The sequence below is a fragment of the Poeciliopsis prolifica genome, unplaced genomic scaffold (genome assembly GCF_027474105.1).
Source record: "Poeciliopsis prolifica strain line A6 unplaced genomic scaffold, Auburn_PproV2 SCAFFOLD015, whole genome shotgun sequence".
Classification (NCBI taxonomy): Eukaryota; Metazoa; Chordata; class Actinopteri; order Cyprinodontiformes; family Poeciliidae; genus Poeciliopsis; species Poeciliopsis prolifica.
The window spans coordinates 3,925,193-3,946,707 of record NW_026562390.1 but is presented as its reverse complement, the minus strand read 5'-3'; the positions used below and the strand labels follow the sequence as shown (position 1 = coordinate 3,946,707).

Below are 21,515 nucleotides of genomic sequence, written 5' to 3'. Positions count from 1 at the left end.
AGATGATGCCGACAGTTTGTGACTGTACGTCATCCTGCACTGTTTGGAAGAAGGCCCACCAGAGACCATACTACAGTCAGCAACTCAAGGAGTAAAGCCTTTTAAAGGAGCTTTTGATCATCATCTTCACAGCCATTTTTTTCAGTCTGTCCGAAGTAGTTAGCTGCTCCACTATGAAAGGAAATAAGCTTATTTGCACAACCGCAATCTGCCTGCTGGCTGCACAAGCAGATACCCCTGTGTGTACATGTTGTTTTTATAGTCAATGTTATGAATTAATACTTAATGTTTGCATTCTATGAGTGAGTGTGTAAAAAGGCTGTCAAATTCCTTGTTTTTATGCACAGTCTTGGTCAATAAATCTGATTCTAATTTATAATTTAAAAAATAAACTAAGAAAATCATCAATTTACAATGTTGGAACAGTTTTTAACAAGAAATAAAGTACAAACAAAATCAATCACCAGATAATAACATGAGTAATAAATTCATTATTAATATCACAACTACCTTGGAGATTTTTTGTCCTGCTCTCATTCTTTATAGATCATAATGCGACATGTCTTGCTTGTTGTCTGTAAAATGAGCTAAAGTATATATACTTGTCAAATCTTTTTTGTTCCATTTCAGTTTCTCACTACACTGATGGTAAATAGCGAATGAAATCAAACATCCTACAACCCCCTGTGTTGTATTTGAATAAGGCAGCTCCTAACAGTGACTGACACATGGAAATATTTGGACTGCTGCAGTGCTTTTCAGCCAGTGGTAGCTCATTATTTTTTTGTTTTCTCTTGCACTTGCTTGACAGCTTAGTCTTAATAGACTTGGAGTTGGCGTTTTCTTCAACAGCAGGATGCTCTTTTGCACAAATAACCATAATCAGTTGTGTGCTATCTCCTCACAACCAAAGACCAGAGCAATTTTGGATGGAACAGCTCGAAAAAGCCTCAAATTTGTCTTAGTTGAAATCCAACGCCACATGTATATTTTGGACTGTGAAGAGAAGCAGAAGAAAGAAAATCCATGGTTAGCCAAAGTGAATTGAGGGATGACTGGTGAATAACTGATGGAAGGACAGATGGATAATCAGACGACTAATGACTGGAGAGTTGGAAGAACGTAAGGGTTGGACTAAAACTGTGTGAAAATAATAAATTCAAAACTAATTGACTCCTGTGAAACATGCATGTATTTGAAATAAAAAAAAAAAAACTAAACAAAAACAATAACCATTAATGCTGTACATCCTGCTTTCTGTTAACACACAAGAGTGGATTAACAAGGATTTCAGTTTTGGTGTCCTACCTATGAAGGAACAATTATTTTACCAACTTAGACTTACAACTATTAATTTTCAAATACTTGTTTATATTCATTAAAAATCGTATGGTAATACAACTTGAAGGTTTTAATTTTGTATAGATTTCAATGTTTCTAAAAAAAGTGCATTAATTAAAGTAATGCACCCACTCCCCCCAAAAAATAAGATAAAAACATTGGGACTGCAAACCATTTCTAACACCATCATTTGACAAGTCTAGAGAAAAAAAAAAAAAAAAAACTGTCAGGGTTGTTAAGATCTGATAAGCGACATTACAATAATAGTTGTACCACGGAGCAGTATTTCTTTCTCTCTCTCTCTGTCTCTCTTGCATCATCACCACACACACGCACACACACACACACACACACACACACACAGACAGAAGGCTAATCTATGTCTGATGGATTGTGAGAGCAAGGTCAGGTTGTGTTTGTGCTTACTCATCATCTGGTTACATTTTGCCTTGGACATATTCTGCATTCAACATTTTATGGTAATTACACTGTTTTCCCTACTGACCAGTTTAATTATCATTTCAAATTCACTTTGAGCTGACTTATGTTTTTTTTAATTACACCAAGTGGTAGTTTGTACTTACTGTTCCCCTTTTATTTAATAGATGTAATAAAATACGATAAAGACTTAAGTATCTGAGCTCCTCCATTTGATTAATACGGATGCTGTCAGTAAATGGAAAAACAGCAGTATGGAAGAAAACAATACAAATATGATTATAATTAACAAGACTGAACTACAGTTGAATGAGATAAATAAAGAAAAAAGTGATGTTGGGTGGTAAAACTTTAGACTTGTGCATTCATGTTTTATTTATTATGGGTTGTAACACTTTAAGCATTAAAACAGACCTAATACATGCCCTATAATATCACAATCGGTTGAGAACTGTTTCTGAATATGCTGCCGTGCATCCCAAGTAGGCCAAACCTATCCAGACCTCACAGTCCAACTAACGCGAGTGAGTGGGCAATGAGAACATAATCAGAGAAGCAAATGTTTTAATCAATTAATGTGTAAGAATGGGCCAGTAAACAGTCAGATCTAAATCAAAGAATATTTGGCAAGACTTTAAAAGTTAATGTTCACAGACAAACTTAATCCACAGTGATGCAATTTAGTTTATTGTGTCACCAATAAACCAAATGGTTCATTGGCGTTTTAAAGACTATAAGTATGGAAGGATGGAGTTCTGTGTATGTTTATAAAGTACAACAAATTTTCACCTTATAAATTTGATAGGAAAATGCTCTTCTAAAAGCCAGAAAGCAATGTTGAAATGTCATTACTATACTGTTTATAAGAATGAATTACGGTGTTTTTTTTTTCATTTGGCATTTAAGTATCTGTATTAGAGAAACTTTGCTCTATGCTCTTAAAAGATAGATAACTTGCGTAAAAACTTGTTGTTCTCTTAGGAGCGTGTGGTGGTGGAGAATTCTGATTGGCTAGTGGTGGTCCCATATTGGGCGACGTGGCCCTACCAGACGTTGCTGTTACCACGAAGACACGTCCTCAGGATCAATGAACTGACAGCAGAGGAGAGAGACAGTAAGTGTGTGAGTGTGTGTGTGGATGTGTGAAAGTACTGACACAGTGAGTGACTGAGAGAGCAGGGAGGTGATTAAGATCCGTCAAAGGTGACTGAGTGACTCAGTGAAGAACCGCCAGGTTCTACTGATGGTCATTCATGTCACATTCAAGCTTCTCAGAAACCAAAATGTAATTTGTAATTTTTTTTTTACATGACGATTTAACCTCATAAAGAGTTGTTTTTATGGAAAAGCTTTACTTCTAACAAATCAAACTGAAAGGATCATTTTGACGTTGTTGTAATTTGAAGCAGACTGTAGTGATTTTGACTATTTGATCCTCATATCTGGGTGATAATATCACAAAGTGTCCATGTGTTGATTTTAAGCCTGGGTAACCTTTATGTACTTGGGTAAAGTTTCACTTTCTCACTAAACTGCAACATGCATTGAAAATAGCATAATAGAAAATATGGTTTTCTTTTCAAATAGCTTCTCACATCTTTGTCCATCTTATGACTTTTCTTTTAATGACCTACTGATACTGAAAATCACTGCTTTTAGTTTTCTTTAGTTGGTAACAGCATCCACATAAAAGAGCACTAATGTCAGCATGGCTTGGTAGTGCTTAGGTATGGTGTGTTTACTGATTAGGAAAATATCAGATGTTTCAGTTCCTACATACTACTCAGCAGATTCAAGTCAAGGGATGAAATCTGTGCATCTCTAATCTAATTTCTAACATTGTTCAATATATTTGTCATCAGTCTCTTGTAAATTGTCCAAACAAAATAGAGGTGCTGAAATATTCAGCACCTCTATATTCTACATACAAATATATAGAATTGATTAGCTTTATTGACATAATTAAAACAGTCTCACAATATAAGAGAAATCTGTCTTAAAAATTATCTCCCTTTGAACAAATTCACAGATCTAAAGAAAAAATAATTTGTATATTTTTTTTAGATTAGTATTTATTTAGTATTAACTAATCAAAGATAATTACACGTCAGTAAATAGACAGGGTTCTACGCAATCGATGTTTTAATTTAACTTCAATTAAAACTATTTTTTGGTGATTCAGTTAAGTAAAAATATACAGGAAAACAGAAACAAGCAACTGACACTGATTTTCCACACATTAATTAAAGATAAAAGGGGAACTATTATGAATTTGGAATAAAACGTTTTAAATGTTGCCTCTAATTATTAAAAATGTAATCTAATCAAATGATTGCCACTCTTAAAGGAGTTTCACGGCCTGCAATTAGATTTTCACTATCTGGTATTAATTTAAGGACAAAAATTTAGGAGAAACGGAAAGGATGTCAAATTCACTCATTTCATGTATATTTTTGTCGTACTGCCCCCTTCCCTGATTCCTTTCTTTCTTCCTTATGTCCATGCTACTTGACTTTCTTAATGTTTTTTCCTTTCTTCTGGCCTTTTTGTTGCAGTTTTTTTCTACTTTGTGTCTGTCTTGCTTTCCTCCCTGCCTTTCATTCATCCCCCATAAATAAAAGTGTGGGACTTTTACAAAAACAATGTGTAAAAATATATCTACTATCTGGAACCATTTTTCTGCTCAAGTGTTTCAGCATGTGATTCATCAATCAATATCTTACTAATAATTGAGGACCATTTCCAAGCTTGCTGAATTTATTAACATGAGTTGGTAATATTTTGTCAAAATTACAGAACTTAGTTATATTTTTGTCCTTTTTTAGAATTTATTTCCAGTTGGCCATATATGATAAAAAAGTTCATTCCATGTTACTTTGTGCATTTGAATGTTCTCATTTAAATCTAATTCCTTATTGCTTTTTTACTCTTTCTGTACCATATTGGTGTTTTTCAGATCTGGCAGCCATCATGAAGCAGCTATTGACCAAGTATGATAACCTCTTTGAAGTTTCGTTCCCGTACTCGATGGGCTGGCATGGTAAGACAATTAGACAAATGCTTTTTGCTGGTTTTAAACATAATCTTTTGTGTTACAAATTAATTGGGTTTTGTTGTTTTTTGAATGGATTAGTGGATCTGAATACAGATGTGTAGCAACAAAACAGCTGGCTTTAAGTACTTTCTCTTACTCTTAATTGAAACTTAAAAGGTGAATTCACCCAAGGATCCTTAGAGAGGATGTTCATCTGTGACTGTAATCAATACTGTGATGAGGAGGAGGTTTTGCAGTTACAACTCTAACGTACTTCCAATGCCACATCAAATTAACCAGCAGTAAGAGGATCAAAGCAAAAGCTGCTTTAGAATTGTGGCAATCACACCCTGCAGGTTTTCATCTTTTAAAATCCTCTTTAGCTCCACTTCTTCATGCTCTTCATACAAAAGCTCCAGAACTGACTTCTTTACAACCTCCTTAGTCCTGTTTTACCAGCACTTTACTTTTTATTATTTTCCACCACTTCTGTTTTTGTTATTTTATGTTCATTAGCTCTACTATTCTCTCTTTCTTCTCTCTTTATTTATCTATAGATTTGCACAAACAAAGTCAGATCAATATAATTTTACTTGGTATTTCTCTCTACATCTCCATGTTTCATCAGTCTTCACTCAAATCTGATTTTGCGAAAGCAGCCATCATGCAACACAAGCATCACATATGAATATGCATTTACCCATCAGATGTCATGGAAAGATATGAGTTGGGGTGCAGCGTACATCTTTCAGAGGTTAGATAACCATTGTTGCATTTCAATCACTACCGCCCTAATAAATTATATGAGAATCCTCTCATCTTTGATGTCACCCTCATACTCGCCGTATTACCACTTCAATGCACACCCAGACACACTGGAATATTTAATGCATTAAGAAAGCTCTCTCTTATGTAAAGCAGGAGGTCTCACACGTAAAGGGCACTCACTTGTGGTGTAATTCCAGACTTTTAAAGCAGATCAAGCAACAGTGCAGAGACAGAAACTGCTACATATTCTTTTGCATATTTGAATAATAAAGTGTCCAAATATTGGAGAGCTGCTTTGACCTTTTTCTGTTTTATGTTAGGAACCACATTACCATCGAAATTACCTATCTACTTGAATAAGTGCTGAAGTTTCATTAGCCAAGATTCATTGTTTGTTTGTTGTTTGATTTCATAGAGTAAAATTAGAGATGCACCAATCAGCCTTTCACTGATCAGTTTTATTTGCAGTTTTCTTTAAAGTCTGACCATCTGATAAAGATTTTCTTTACGAGATCCTTAATGAATAGAACACAACAGAGCAGACTAGAACGACACACAGGTTCAACTGAATTCTATTGTGCAACTGTTGAATGTAATATTGTAATTTTCAGAAAAACCTAAATTTGTTTGTACTTACTAGGAATGTTAGGAACCATATTACCATCGAAATTACCTATCTACTTGAATAAGTGCTGAAGTTTCATTAGCCAAGATTCATTGTTTGTTTGTTGTTTGATTTCATAGAGTAAAATTAGATGCACCAATCAGCCTTTCACTGATCAGTTTTATTTGCAGTTTTCTTTAAAGTCTGACCATCTGATAAAGATTTTCTTTACGAGATCCTTAATGAATAGAACACAACAGAGCAGACTAGAACGACACACAGGTTCAACTGAATTCTATTGTGCAACTGTTGAATGTAATATTGTAATTTTCAGAAAAACCTAAATTTGTTTGTACTTACTAGGAATGTTAGGAACCATATTACCATCGACATACATAAAGATTACCTAAAATTAGCTCTCAACATGTATGACTTGCTGATGCGCAGATTTTTTCTGATATGTTATTTTACCCCTCTATTTCTGAATTATATCTTAAGAAATCCTGCGTGGCCATTATGTGACTAAAAACTAATCCATAAGATTGGAAAGAATCCTGTTTTCAATTTAGTGAACAGTTGATTTAGTGAACAACCTCAAAGACTAGCACTTACACACATTTAAATCCCCTTATAGATTATTAAAGCTGTGATCATTCTATATCAGTTTGAAAAAATAAAGCTGTACCTTCTTTTAAATCTTGCCACCTGGGTGGATATTATACAGCTTCTAAAACCTTCTTTCTTATTTTTCTCTTCTTTTTTTTTTTTTTTTAAGAAAGTTGCTTTCTGCAAACTCGCCAAAATGAAAGGTAGTTGGTAAAGAGAAAGATGATACAGTACTATGTTGTATGTGGTTTGGCTGAGAGGGCAGAGGGCATGAGAGGACACAAGCCTAGCTCTACTTTATTCCCTTTTTTCAGTCGCATATCAAACATTTACAGAAAATCTTGGTTTAAACTTGCCTCAGGTGGTCTTTGGATATGTTTTGGCTTTAATCTCATATTCTGTTTCGCTGTTCAAGACTCAAAGGTACAATTTATGTCAGAGGGATTACAGTGATTTGTTGAAAGTTATGTGTTAGAGAACTGGAGAAGCATGCTTATCCTACCTCCACGCATAACAGCTGCAGTCATTATGGTCTTACTAGGTTGCTAGCTTGGTTTTCTTTTCCATGTGAAACTCATACCAAAACTATTTTTGAATCAGCTGCTCCACACAGTCTTTTTTATGATTAGCAGTTTTTTTGTTGTTGTTTTTTTTTGTTCTTTTTCTGATTAGCAGTAGCCTTGCCAGCTATATGGTTCAGAAGGTACATCTGACCCACTGCTTTGTTTCACTGTTTTTCTTCTTTTGGAAGGGCCATCAACAAGGCTATTGATTCTCAATATGGTCTGATTTTTAATCTCTCCATTCTTATTGTAGATCTTGTTGCCTTCTATTGTATTCTCTTTATTTGTATTTTATTTTATTTTTTTACCTCTCCAATAGAAAATACTCCTTTTCCATTGTTTTAGTGTGTAGCTATAGCTTTTGTTTAGGACAAAGTTACTAGCTGAGATATTAATCCCATTAACTTTGTGTATTCTTTGTTTTATTTCTCAATGCAAATACCCCAGACTCTAATTCAGTTTTTCACTTATCTCTGTGCCAAACGCACCTCAGAGAAAAATAGCTTGTAAGTTTCAGATTGGTTTTATCAAACAATAGCAAATTCTTCTACATACATTTGAGAGATTTTTGCTTGTTTGGAATATTTTCTTTAGAACAAATTACTTCTTTCTTTCAACCTTACCTCTTAGTCCAAGGAAATAGGAAATACTAGACATTGTTGTCAAATATAGAACACAAGTATTACTCTGAAATTCCTGAATCTTTTTCAGGACTGGCACCATGTCTTTGCCAGCTTCCTATACAAGTTTCAATCTTGTTATTCATTAGATTTAGATTAGTAATCACTGTGAAAAGCATAGGATAAAATTTATTAATTTTAATAAGAATACTTCTCTATGAGCTGAGTTAATCTCAAGTCTACCAGCTTCTCTACAATTGATATCAGGTGTTAATTCAAGAAGGCTAAATGCCACGACTGAATGAAAAGATGCTTCAACAAAGTATTAGTGCACTTATGCAGCAAAGTTATTGTACCTTCTTATTTACATGATTTCGCCTACTAATTTGTTTTCCACTTTATAAGCATATGATATATTTCACTTTATGTGTGGAAAAGGTTTTGTGAGAATTTATCCGAGTCTAATTGCAAAAATCTGGCCTTTTAACAGAGGTCTGTACACTTTATAAAGTAATAGGGAATTATATATCACACATTTATGTGTCAACACTTTTTCTTTGGAGGTGAGACAACACCTACACATATGTGGTATGTCAGTTTGGTTCATTAGCACCCTCTTTTTTCTTGCAGTCAGAGGAATTTATGTGTGTGAAAAAGGACGAACACAAGGCAGAAATTGGGACAAATTATCAACTAAGAAAGTAAATGAAAAAACTTTTGACTGATTATAACTTTATGAAATTATAGTAAAGTGGGCAGTGTATTCTTATCTTAATGTTGCACTGTAACCAAGGACACATATGGGGTATAATAAAATAATCCTTTTTAAGACAGTACTTGAATATTATAAACAGAAACAGCAACTTGTTCACACACTTAACCTGCCATACTGTTTCTCCTCTAGAAGTATATAATTGATGAGGGCATTGTTGCAATTCCTTCTGTGTGCATTCTGACTAATTGCTTTCTGGTTTCTGGGAACAGTTTCCTGAAATCTTTGGGGATTTTTAAGACCAGACATTCTGAAAACCTCCATAAAAATAATATCCTTTTGATTTTGAATCATCATCGTTCCTAAAAGGTCAACATCCAATTCATCTTAAACTTTTGGACAGAAAAGCCTTACATAATCTTTTGAACTTTTTAAACGATGCCGAGTTAAATGTCTCATCAATGACATTTGGCCTTTGAGGCAGTAAACTTTATTATTCAAAAGAGCAGGTTCTCCCTCAGAATGTTAATTTAAGAAACTGGACTTTTGTTCTGCTGTTGTTTCTGGACAGGGAAACCTATTTCCTGACACTGTTGCCATGAAGGGAGTTTGTTCCTGTCACACAGGTTACTGCTGTCATTGATGGCCGACTGTCTGGGGAATCACGCTCATACGTTAATATGTGTGCATCTACAAATAAACCTGGAGACCATTTAAAACTGGGTAATTGTCTTCTAATAGGAGTCCCCATCTGCGTTCATTCTTTATCTGTCTGCTTCAGGCTCGTCTTTGTTCCTTATTTCTTTATCAATTAGTTTCCTTTATATTGCTCCTCTGCCTCCTTTATCTGTGTTTGATTAGTCCCCATTGTCAGTAAATGGACTCAAAAGAAAACACTTTATTTAATCTGTCCAGGAATTTTCTTTTACTTCCATTGTGTTTTAAGAGTTATTCTGCTGGTTTCTATTCAACTGATTATTTTCATTACGTTAATGTAGGGTAAAAAAAAAAAAAAGATACTTAAACACTATTGTTGCACATTAGTGAACATGTAGCTTGTTTCATAATCATCTGAAATGGGCATTTAGTGTAATTATAGTGATGAAGAGCTAACAATTGTTGAAGAGCCACCCTGTGTTTAATCAGATGACTTCTTATCACAAAAGGATGTCATAGTGAAAGGTCTGAAAAGATTGAGGTCATTGACTTTTTCCTGTCAGATGAGACATCCTAATGAAGGCAGAAGCATGAGACATACAAATCTTCTACATATCTCTTACAAATCTTCAGTTTTTCTTCAAATTTTTTGAAAATCACAAACTGTTCCAGAGTTTTATTTTCAAAGTTATTATATAAAACTATGTTTGGTTTGACCTCCAAATTATTTTATTTTTATTTTTTTTTTTATTTTAAAAGGAATGTGTAAGCTGCTTTCTTACAAAATGCTTTCTTAATGGACAAACCTGAGCAACAGCTGAAGACTACAGTTGGCAATTATAACATGACATTTTTATTATGCAGTCCAAACCTCACTCTAGGTGTTATGGGATTTTAGAAGCCGTCTACATGCAGAAAACAAACCTTCATGTATGCATGAAAAGATTTGATGAGAAATTTCAGATGCTTTTGGAAATTGAAGTGTTTTATGGCAACATCAGTCCATCTTAATAAGCTAAAGAGTCAGCAGTTGGTATGAACAAAGCCTTTTAACAAACATAAGGGCTGGTCTCCAGTCTTATGTCACCTTTTTTTCACCTCTGTTATGTTATTCTTCAGGAGCCCCAACTGGCCCTCATTTAAAAGAAGACAACTCCCACTGGCAGCTTCATGCTCATTACTACCCCCCTCTGCTACGTTCAGCCACAGTGAAAAAGTTCATGGTGGGGTATGAGATGCTCGCCCAGGAGCAAAGGGATCTAACTCCAGAACAGGTAATACACTTTGCCTTGCACAGCAATCTGCTCCTACTTTGTGTTCTGCAATACAGAACGCATAAGGATGACTTAAGTGCTTTGCAAAAGTATCCATACTTCTTGAACATTTCCACATTTTGCTGCATTACTGGAGAGTTCCCTGTTTATAATTTAATCTTAGAATAAAGACACTTATGTCAGTGAAAGAACTGTCACATAACAGTGAACAAACTGAATTTAGTAGGCAAAGAAACACAGTGGATCGATCAAGAATTACGTTGTAGAGACATTTAAAGCGAGATTAGATTTTGAAACAAATTCCCAAACTTTGAACATGTCATGGACCTCTGTTCAATCCACTATACAGACATGGAAAAAGTACTGTTTTGCTGTTAAAATTTTCAGGTTTAGCAGTTCTACTACTTGGCATAAAAAAATAAGCTGTTTTTTTCTGCAATTATTATAATCTTAAAAATCAACCTTTGCTTTTCTTTTTGTCTCAGGCTGCTGAGAAACTAAGAAATCTTCCAGAGGAGCACTATAAAACGAGAGAACAGTGAAAAAGAAGCACAAAGGAAATGAAGCAATCCCATCAATTCTTTAGAAGCCTTCCAACTGAAATATCCCTTTAAGAAAACAGAGAACAATTGTTCAAGTGCAAGTACAGTCGCAAAGTTGCACCAACAAGGACGTGATGCTTCACCCACACCACTGCACCTGGCGAACGTTCGCTCTCTGGAAGACAAAACAGATGATTTCTCTCAGCATTAGAAACTGCCAAATCTGCTGCAAATCCACTGGAATCTGTTTCTTGTGCTAGAAACTAGTTGGTAACTAAAGCTTTTTGACATGGTTTATTAACCTTCTGGAAGCTCCTTTTAAATGGAGAAGCCATGATTTTATGTTGTTTATGCCAAGAAGGTGGAAACTGAAATTGTGACTTATTGGACCAGAAAATATTTTCCAATGTTGGTGAGCCTGTGCAAACTGTACCTTTAGTTTTCCATCATTAGCTGACCAATGTGGCACCCGGTTTTGGCAATAGCTCATGTACAGGTAAGTCCAAATTGGTATGTGGTTGAAATGGTGCAAACGATGCAACAATCAAAGTGGTTTAAATCTTGTTGCTCTATATTGATGCTTACTTAAATTTTAGGAAGACATTTTAAAACCCTTGTTACCTAAATGAATGATTTGCCAATTGTATCAAAAAATAAACAAGTGTACAAAAGACAGTGGGAGGAGAGTGAACATCCTTGAATTTGTATCTTCTGCAGTTTGAAAAGACAGTGGTCTCAGCTGCCTACCATTGCATAGCCATCCTGGCTTGACATAAATGGAGGACACTCTCTAACTGATTGTGGAAACCTTATTCCACTTACACTGAAACATTTTTGTTCTGCAGCCGTCAGGAAAAGGGATCTTATCAGCTTTTTTCCATTTTCGATTTAATGATACACCAACTACTTCCCTTCAGGCCAGCTGAAAAGAAGTGCAATACTTTATCCTATTGGGATTTTGTCTAGGATGGTGTTGAAATTCAGCTGTGCACCTAATGAAAAAAGTTGCCATAACAACACTTGCACTCTTATATAGACAATGACACAAATCATTAAAACACACACTCACTGCCTTCATTATTCATGCTCCTTTCCTTGGAGCAAAGTCTCCTGGTTTTTGTTAAAATATTGATTCCTGGTTTTGTTAAAATGTACAGTTGAGCAGTAGAAGGTGTGGGTGAGGTTTACAGGCTGAGGGGTTCTTAGAGGGCGTGGATGTTACCATATGTGTGTATGTGTAAACCCTTTTTATGTACTATGACAGACTTCATTCTTTCAGGTCAATATTTATCCAGTCCTTCAGGCTCACTGTGGATCCCCTTCTCATCTTATTTCATCATTCTTCAGGGACTGTTCTGTGCACGTATGTCTCTGTGTTGCAGATATATGCTTCTGTTCCCTGACGGCAGGGAATACGCAAGCTTCTCTCTGTGTGTAACTACTTTTTGACTCTGTTCTGGCAGAAGAATGAGCAGAGTTTGGTAATTCTGTGCCAGATTCTTTTGGCTTGTCTTTTTCAGTCAGCTCTGGTGATGAATTGTATTCCCAGTCCTGCTTAGGAAGCCAAATTGGCCTTATGAAGCCTAATTAGTATCATCTGTATGTCTCCATTGCAGCATCATGTCATGGAATACTAGAGAATTCAGAAAAGAAAATATTTTGAATCTTTTTAAATGATTTCAGATCGTGGGGATTTCAAATTTTTACACATTTTTTAAAATGTACTACTAATACACTTGAACCTAAAACTGTTGATTCAGTTGTTGGTTCACCTCTGCTTGCGCTGCTGTCAGTAATCAGCTATGAAATTTAAGAGGGATTAATGTTATTAACTTCCTTTTTAATGATGGTTTCATACTGCAAAGTTTCACAGCTGTTTCATTTATGACTGGGATACCGTAAAGTTGATTCAATTTGGCTAGCAGAGAAAATATACTCTACAAATCCAGAGGACAAAATAGAGTTTGGCATTTTGGAGTTGGTGAAGGACAGCGTTAATCAGAGAAGCACCCAAGAGGCTCGTGGCACTTCTGGAAGAGTGGCAGACATCCAGAGCTCAGGTTGGGGAATCTGTCAGCAGGACAAATATTTGTTTTGGACTCGAGTAATGAGCTTCATGGAAGAGTGACTGGTGGGAGCCTCCAGGTGTGGGAATATAAAAGTCAGTCAGAGGTTATTGGAAGATGATGCTAAGTACACGCAATCCCAAAGAAGGCAGCAAAACATTGCCTTCAGGATGTCTTATGTCCTATGACGTATGCTTAGGGTTGGAATTGCTTAAATCAAATTACCTACACGTTATTAGACTGGGCATAAATCCAAATTAGATTTGGTGGCAACATCTGAAATATATCCACAGCTCTACATCAAATCAGACTGAGCTTGAACTATTTGTTAATATGCAATGCTGTACCCCATCAATCTTGTAGCTGTAATATCTGATGCTACTTTGCATTGGTCCATAACATACAATCGCAATGGAATGCAGTGAAGTTTGTGAATGGAAAGTTTTAGGAAGAATAAACCTTTGTGCAAGGTTCTACTAGTTTCATTTGGCAGTAAAATGTTATATATTTTTTTTATTTAGGTAGTCAATTATTTTATTTTCTTTTTAGCCATTCCTGATCTCACTTTGCTTAGAGCTCCACACTGACAGAAACCAGCAGCAGTAGACTTCAAAATAAAACTGAAAACTTTCACAGTTACTTCCTGGAGCCATGTAGAGCTGTGTAATGACAATAGAGAAGGATGGATGGGTTTCATTGGATGTGGAGACTGTGGCTACAAAAGTGGTGAAAAACTCCTCAAAAACTTTGAAAATAAGATGCACACTACAGTCAGTGCTGGCACGTCGACTGAGCAAATGACATTAAAAATGGTTTATCTGCTTTGTGTAATAGAGTCTGCTCAGAATGTAAATGAACAATAGAGGGCAGTAGGAGACTTACAAACCACAGCAATGAGGAACTTAACAGATGAAATTCAATATTAATGTAAAATAATCTAAAACCATTTGTGTGATTTTCTTTATCTTGCAAAAAGTGTTTATACCCCTGGTCCCGCTCCAGAAAAAAATACATAAGTAGAATTGTCAGTTGTCACGTTGCATCCACAATTTATATTAGGAGTTTATATTAGTAACAGACTATATGAGTAGCACATTGTGAATTGTGAGGAAAATACACGGTTTTAAAGAAATGTTTACATGTAAAAAATCAAAATTGAATGGTCTGTGCTTTTTTTCAGCCCCTATAGGTCAATGCTTTGTTCAACCACCTTTTATTGCAGTTAAAGCTGCAAATCCTTTGGATATGTATCTATTAACTTTGCCTATCAAGAGACTGAACTATCTGCCCTTTTCTCCCAAATCAAATGGTGTCAGATGTGATTAAGAATGTCTGAACATCAAATTTCAACTTCTGTCCCAAATACGCAATTGTACTCATGTCTGCACTTCAAACACATGAACATGTAACCATTGCATTTGCAGCATCTTGCATGGATGTCCTATAATGATTTCTATTCATCATCTCACTGACTGACTAACTTCCAGCTTTTCTGTAGATATCAATATGATGCTGAAACCACCATGTTGTATCTATTATGATTGTAAAAATGAAAAGTATTGTATTCGTAATGTATAAACTCTCTTGCCGTTACGCATTAGCATATCTGTATGTACAGCAGAGAACATTCATTGAAAGTATGTGGATAACATGAAATGCTTGCGGCACAGTTGGCAATATTTTGTAATAGGATTCAAGTCATGAAACAAGTGTCTCTTTCTTTATCAACAAAATTGTCACTGTCACTAATCTATTAAGATGATTCTATAGTTTTGGTTTTGTGTAATATAATTGTTTATTTTGCTTTCTTAGCTGAAAATCTTTAATCATGCGTCACATGTTGCATTTCGAATAAATTATGGATTATGGATTAAGGGGCAGCACAGTGAAGCAGCGGTCGGCGCTTCGCCTCACAGCTGGAAGGTTTAATCCTGCTGGTTAGCTGTAGCTCTTGTGTGTCTTCCAGTTCATCCCCTCTCTCCTTAACTTCTCTTCCCTACAGTCTAAAAAGACGAGTAGGTTAATTGGTGTACCTGATTTGAATGCTGCCAGCCCAATAACTAGCTGTTATGATGATTTGGTCAGTGTGTGCTCTACTCAGTGTATACGCTAAATTGGCTCATTATATGAGCAGCTGAAGACAGCAATAAGTTGGGTAGTAGCAGTGCGCTAAACAGATTGAGCTGTCCTGCCTGCACTGTCCACTATGAAGCAGAATGACATAGTAAAATGTTGCTGTGATTTAGCTGACTTAACAAAATACAGACAGAAACCAAGTTTCTCAGTAGTTTTGCATTTTAAAAGATAGACATTCAACAGTGATGTCCACCACCGTCTATATCAGTCTTATACACAGAACTGGGATGGATGTATGATAAATAGCTTGATTTTCTGCTTCACTTTATTTTCTTGCACTCTTCCAGACCTGGGAAATGTTTCCATCGCATTCTCGATTGTTCCAGAGTGGGTACCAAACCCTCAACTACTCATCTCTATTTTTATTAACCAATTATAACATTTAATAAACCAGCAGATGCATAGCTGTGCTACATATTCTATAATGTTTCTGTTAAAGATGAGAACTGGAGGTGTTGCATTGTATCACATTTTTCCTAACACATGCAAAATAAGCTACCAAGCTCTTTACTTTGTCTATGGTAACTTATTTGTACAGGTAGGTACAATTACCACCTATGAGTTTGTCCTTGTGTTCCAGATTTGTGTTCTATCTGTTCTTCCCAATTCTCTCCTGCATCATTTCCTCCCTCACCCTTAGGGGTAATTAATCTGCATGAAAGCTGACTAAGCAGATGTTCGAGGTTATCCCTCTTTTTTCTTTTCTTTTTTTGCATTGACAAGAGAAACGGATACAATCGATGAAATACATCAGAGTTTTGAAGCTTTCATGAGAACTGCCAAGCAGATGGATTTCAGGAAATAAACATTAACTGCCATAGCCGAGCTGAAACTCCCTTAACTCTATGTCAAAGAACTGCAATGAACTGTTAGATTTCATTATCTATCAGTAATGTGGAGTTTCTGCAGTTGCTGTAAATCGCAAAAAAAAAAAAAAGATCACACACTTGCTGAAAAGGGAAGACTGCTGTTTCAATACCCTAATACAGCTTACTCTGACAGTTGAAAGCTGATCTTTTAGTCCAAGTATCTAAAATTCAAAATAAAGATAGCAAAATTCCAGTTCTTAAGATAATGAAACACACACCCCCACAGACAGACTGTGGAAGATAACCTCAGCTCTGCTCTGGTCAAATCAAGATAAGAGGAACTGAACACTAAATAATCACTAGTTGTATCAGCCTCACTGAGCAGAAAGAAATAAAAGAAAAGATACATTTTATTATGTTTGTCATTGCACTGTTTAACAGTCTTTATCTGTGGAGCTGGTGTGTGGATGTTATCACCAAGACTGCTCTGTTTTGTTTACTGTTCTGTTTATTATCTTGTCTTATTTATTTTTTCACCAAAACAAGTAGATTAAATTCTGTTTTAGGTGTGATTCTCAAGTTCTTTTTTTTTTTCTTTTTTCATGAAAATCCAACATATATAACAGCAGCAGCTCTTTAATCACAAAGAGAGTAAATAATACATTTGTACACTAATATTTATTCTTTACATAAAGAGCCATGATGTTTTCTTTATTTCACACTAAATAAATTTTGGGAATAATTGTATTTTTCTTGAATTACAAAAAATAGATTGAAATGCATAATCACTGGATGCTATAACGACATGTGAAAAAGGCATATATTGCTTTAGAATGTACTGTATAAACTAGTGTACAAAAGCACACTAGAGTGATAAAGAAGCATAGTAACAACACTTGCTATTTATGAAGACAACTGTTTCTGTCCTCTTTTACAACAGCAAAAATAGTGATGCTATGTCAGCCTCTTATAATTTATGCAAATGCTCTACATGCTGTGAGAAGTTCATGAAAAAAGGTGAAGACAGCTTCATAGCAGAATTTCTTCTTTTTAGTTGTGTAGTGGGTAGAATGTTTTTAAAAAATTATGATGACCAACAATAATAGAAAAAGAAATATTTAGGGGTTTATCTTTACACTTATTAGCAAATATCCAGGCAGCATTAGTGGATGACATTAAAGGACCAGAAGCACATTATGTTAGGTAATATATCAGCAAAGATGACCCAATCTAAGCTGCAGTTTGAAAAAAAAAACAAACAAAAAAAAGAGAACATATTATCAAAGGTATTTTTGTATTTTTTAATAACTGCTAGAACCTTAATTAGCTTAATCAAACATGAAACGTCCAAGTTTCACAAGGGGTTTCACAAATCTGTCTAGACTTGCATAAAAGAAATGATGCTCTTCCTAGATGCCAAGCGGAAACATCACACTGAGGCTTTTTTTTAAGAACAGAAAAAAAAAAGTAGCGCTGACTGCACCAAGACAAACAGGCACCAACAACAAAAGAGTGCCATGGGCTTTATTTTATCATATAAGGGCGCCAGGGTGAAAATTGCAAAGTGACAACCATAAACATAAAAACAAAACTAGAGAGGAGTGAGATCAGAGGAAATATACCCAGAGGACAAGAATAATTCAACAAAAAAACAATGGGATTCATCTTATGATCTGGTTATAACGTTAATATTGATAAATATTCATTTTAACAAGAATAGAAATATCATGGGACTGATGATTGTTTTTCTAAGTCTTGAGTGTTACTTATAAATGGGAACCTTTTGCTTGCCATTTTAAAGCCAAATAACCTTTCGTCTAGTTCGTTTTCTTTCTGAACCATCCTCACTTAAGAAAATGTCAACTGCAGACTACATCACTGACTGCTGAGGGTCTGCTTTACTCTGTACTTGCCTTACAATTAAGATTACTTTGAGTGTGCAGGTTGTACTCAGTCACACAGTGATTTCCCTTGGCAGGAGACAAGGTTAGCAGCCGCACACACCAATGCTGGAGTTTCCAGCGATTCATCCAGTCTGGTGCTCATGTTGCGATGGATGCTGCAGCTGGCGAAGCAGGGTTATGCCACATCTCGCTGTCACATTTCTCTGTCTTGTTTGTTTTTCTTATCTCCCTGCCCATGTCTGTGTACAGTCTCTGCATGAGCGCATCATTATTCCTGGCTTGTTTCCTATTTTTTTTCTTCTATTTTTTTTTTTTTCATTTCCTGGTGTCAGATTGTCCTTATTGCAGCAAAAACAAGAATTCCTGTTTTGTTTTTGTTATTTACTACTCTCCTTCACAAGGACATAGTTAGTTGGCGCTTTGTCAGAGTGTCGATTAACAATGGTAAACCAATATCTGTTGAATCAATTGAATGGCTGACAGAGGGAGGCAAACCACACACAAGTATTGACAGAAAAAGACAGGGAGTAATTGTTTCTTAAACACCACATCTCGAGATAGCTGGGTTGGCAACACCTGTGATTAATGGGGATGAATAACAAAGGGCTCCAGAAATATGTCAAGCATGACTTATGAATTGAACTTAGATATCCAAAGTGTGTGCACAAACTGCAAATCTACAGAAAAACTAATGTTATAAAGAAATGTTAAAAATAAAAGAATAGTAAGCAAAAGTAAAGCTGTTGAATATGTTTATTGTTTTTTTTTTTTGTTGTTGTTGTTTTTTTAATCATAGCACCCAAGAAACCATGGTGTCATGCAGTAGGGATCTCATTATGTCACCTGGTTTCAGAAATTGTTTGGTTTGTTTGAAAGGATTTGGACTTCTGTATAAAAGACTTGCAAAATAAAATAAAGAAACTAGAATATGGGTAAAAACTTGTCATGGAAAGAAAGCTGTTATTATAGATTTGTATTTTACACATAAGCATTTTTAGTACTTGGGCTATAGTATTGATCAAGTGGCTAAGACATAGAGGGAGAGAAGCAGCATCTTACATAATGTTTGACGTTCACCATCAATGGATTTTTCTGTGGAATATAACTGAGTTATTTACATAAAATCTGCAGATTCACATATTTTTATTAACAACAACTCTTCAAAAAGAAATTGAGCTTGTAATGTAAAATGTGTGCAATGCTACCTGAGAAGCTATTGGCTGACAATTGGAAACCAACCAATCTAGGAGTCAAATTTATTTTCCTTGATGTTGATTGGCTCTACTCACAAGAGGGAATATAAGGAAAATTTTGGGTGTTAGCTCCTGCAGTAGTGCCAAGACAACTCCCACATATTAAGTGATTGTGGTGGTGTTTGAACTACCAAAATAGGCCGTTATCAGCGTGCTTAGAGGGTGACTCAACTTGATTCCCAGCCCCTGCAAATACTGGAAAGCCCCTATTTATGAGTTCTGTTGTCATTGAATCAAAGCCTTTGTTAATTAAATGAAAGAAATGTCAGAATATTATGGTTAACAACAATTTTTTGTGGTGTGCCCTCTTTTACTAAGTAAATGTTTATTGTTGAACTCTACAGTCTTATTGCTGCTCACTGTGTGGCAGTTTGATGAATAAAAAGTAGGTCTTTATTTCCATCTCTCCTGGCAAAATAAACACAGCAGAAAAGTTTTCAATGTTAGCCATGACATGTTTTTGAGAGTCACAGACTGATTTAAATTTGCCCAGCCAAGGAGTTGCCTACAGTGTCAAGCAACACACAGCTTTGCAGACCAGTGGAGTAAAAACCACCCAGCATTTGATTGCCATTCAGCCAAACAGCCATCAGCCAGTTAGGGCCATCTGGCCAGCCGGCAGCCAGTGACCAGTCACTGTAGCAGCCAAGCAAGTGTCAGCCAGTTGCCAGTCTGTCAGCCAGGAGGCGATCATGAATCAATCCTTTTATGGTTGCAACAAGAAAGACCTCACCAAGTATGAGACGAAGAAGCTGAAGCTGCAAAATTCTCCTTTTTAAACCATTCCCAAATCATTTATGCAATCAATTGTATTGGTTGGTAAAGGGTGTACATGGCCTGCTGCAACAATAATTAGGTGGGTGGTATGTGTCAAAGCAATTTTTTACAAGGAGGGAAGGACTCGTGGTTTCCCAGAAGAACATTGTCATAAACATCCTGCTTCTGCGAGCTTGCCTTTTTCCTAAAGTACTTCCTAGCGCCATGTGTTTTACTCGCCTGGCTTTTTTCTTCATGTAAAAGAAAATCTGATGCATTAGAAGGTCACCTTTATCCACTGATTCCAGTTCTAACACTTTTTGTAGGTGGTTTGAGCAGTGAACACAGCTCAGAAGAAGTACCGAGACTAATTTCCAAATATGCAGCCCATAAGCAACAGTGCACTGTGGATTCTGACACCTTTTTATATCAGCAGCAGCATAAACGTCTTAAGCAATTTAGCTACAGAAGCACATCTGTTAAATCAGACCACCTGGACCAGCCTTTGCTCCAAATGTGTATCACTGTTCATGCTTTCAAGCACTTTTAATACATCCTGACCACTGCAGACTTTGAATACCCTAGTACAGCTTACTCTGACAGTTGTTTAGTTGTAACATATTGGCCCCTTGACATAAGAACTCAAATCCTTGAGCACATTTTCCTTCTTTTAATACATCAACTTTGTGGAAGAAATATTTATTGCTGCCTAAAATGGTCTAATCACTAGCTGTCATAATGAAGAAATAATCAGTGTTAATACATTAAACAATATCCTCTTCATTTGCTAACAGAAAATAGTGAAATACAGTGACACTCATGATGCATTTTGACATATTGTATAAAATGGACACCACATTTCTTTTGGTCTTCATTTCCAAGAGCAGTATGGCTTTGAAAAATCATTCTTTAAAACATATCTCCACCTTCACCACATTTCTTCAGGTCCATTGTTTTCCCTTTTCTTATGGAATTATAGATTCTGTAAAAAAGGTAAAAAAAAGTGGACCATAAAAATCACAAATGAAGATCTTTGCAAAGGAAACCTATAATGACATTTAATTAGAATGTCTGTTCAAATTTATTTTACCATACACAAGTAGTGTTTGTTTTATGATACAAACATATATAGTAATATTAAAATAAGCCACAAACCCAAACCACAAACAAACTGTTGACTTTTGATGGTATCCATTGCATCATACAGAACTGAAACATCCAGCCCGCATTTTATGATAGCCTGAGGCAGCTGAAACATCACTCTTGGCAGTAGATGTCTTTTTTCGTGTTTGCTCCAAGTGCATGAACCCTTGGTTCCCGAGTGCTTATGTTCTTTATTGGAGATTTATAACAAGACAGGTCCACTGGAACATATCACAGATCAAATACATTCCAGTCATATCGGTAATACTGACAGAGAGCAAAGTCAGGG

General features: G+C 35.7%; 1 protein-coding gene across 2 annotated transcripts in view; it reads left to right on the top strand.

Annotated features, from left to right (window-relative positions):
- galt (galactose-1-phosphate uridylyltransferase) overlaps window positions 1-11,733 on the top strand; it is a 29,824-nt gene extending 18,091 nt beyond the window's left edge. For both annotated transcript variants that reach the window (XM_055040733.1, XM_055040734.1), the window contains exons 8-11: window positions 2,761-2,893; window positions 4,736-4,819; window positions 10,463-10,617; window positions 11,103-11,733. In XM_055040733.1, the coding sequence (XP_054896708.1) occupies window positions 2,761-2,893; window positions 4,736-4,819; window positions 10,463-10,617; window positions 11,103-11,159 (429 nt within the window). In that variant the 3' untranslated portion in view covers window positions 11,160-11,733. The remainder of the gene's footprint in view (window positions 1-2,760; window positions 2,894-4,735; window positions 4,820-10,462; window positions 10,618-11,102) is intronic.
- The last annotated feature ends 9,782 nt before the right edge of the window (window positions 11,734-21,515 follow it).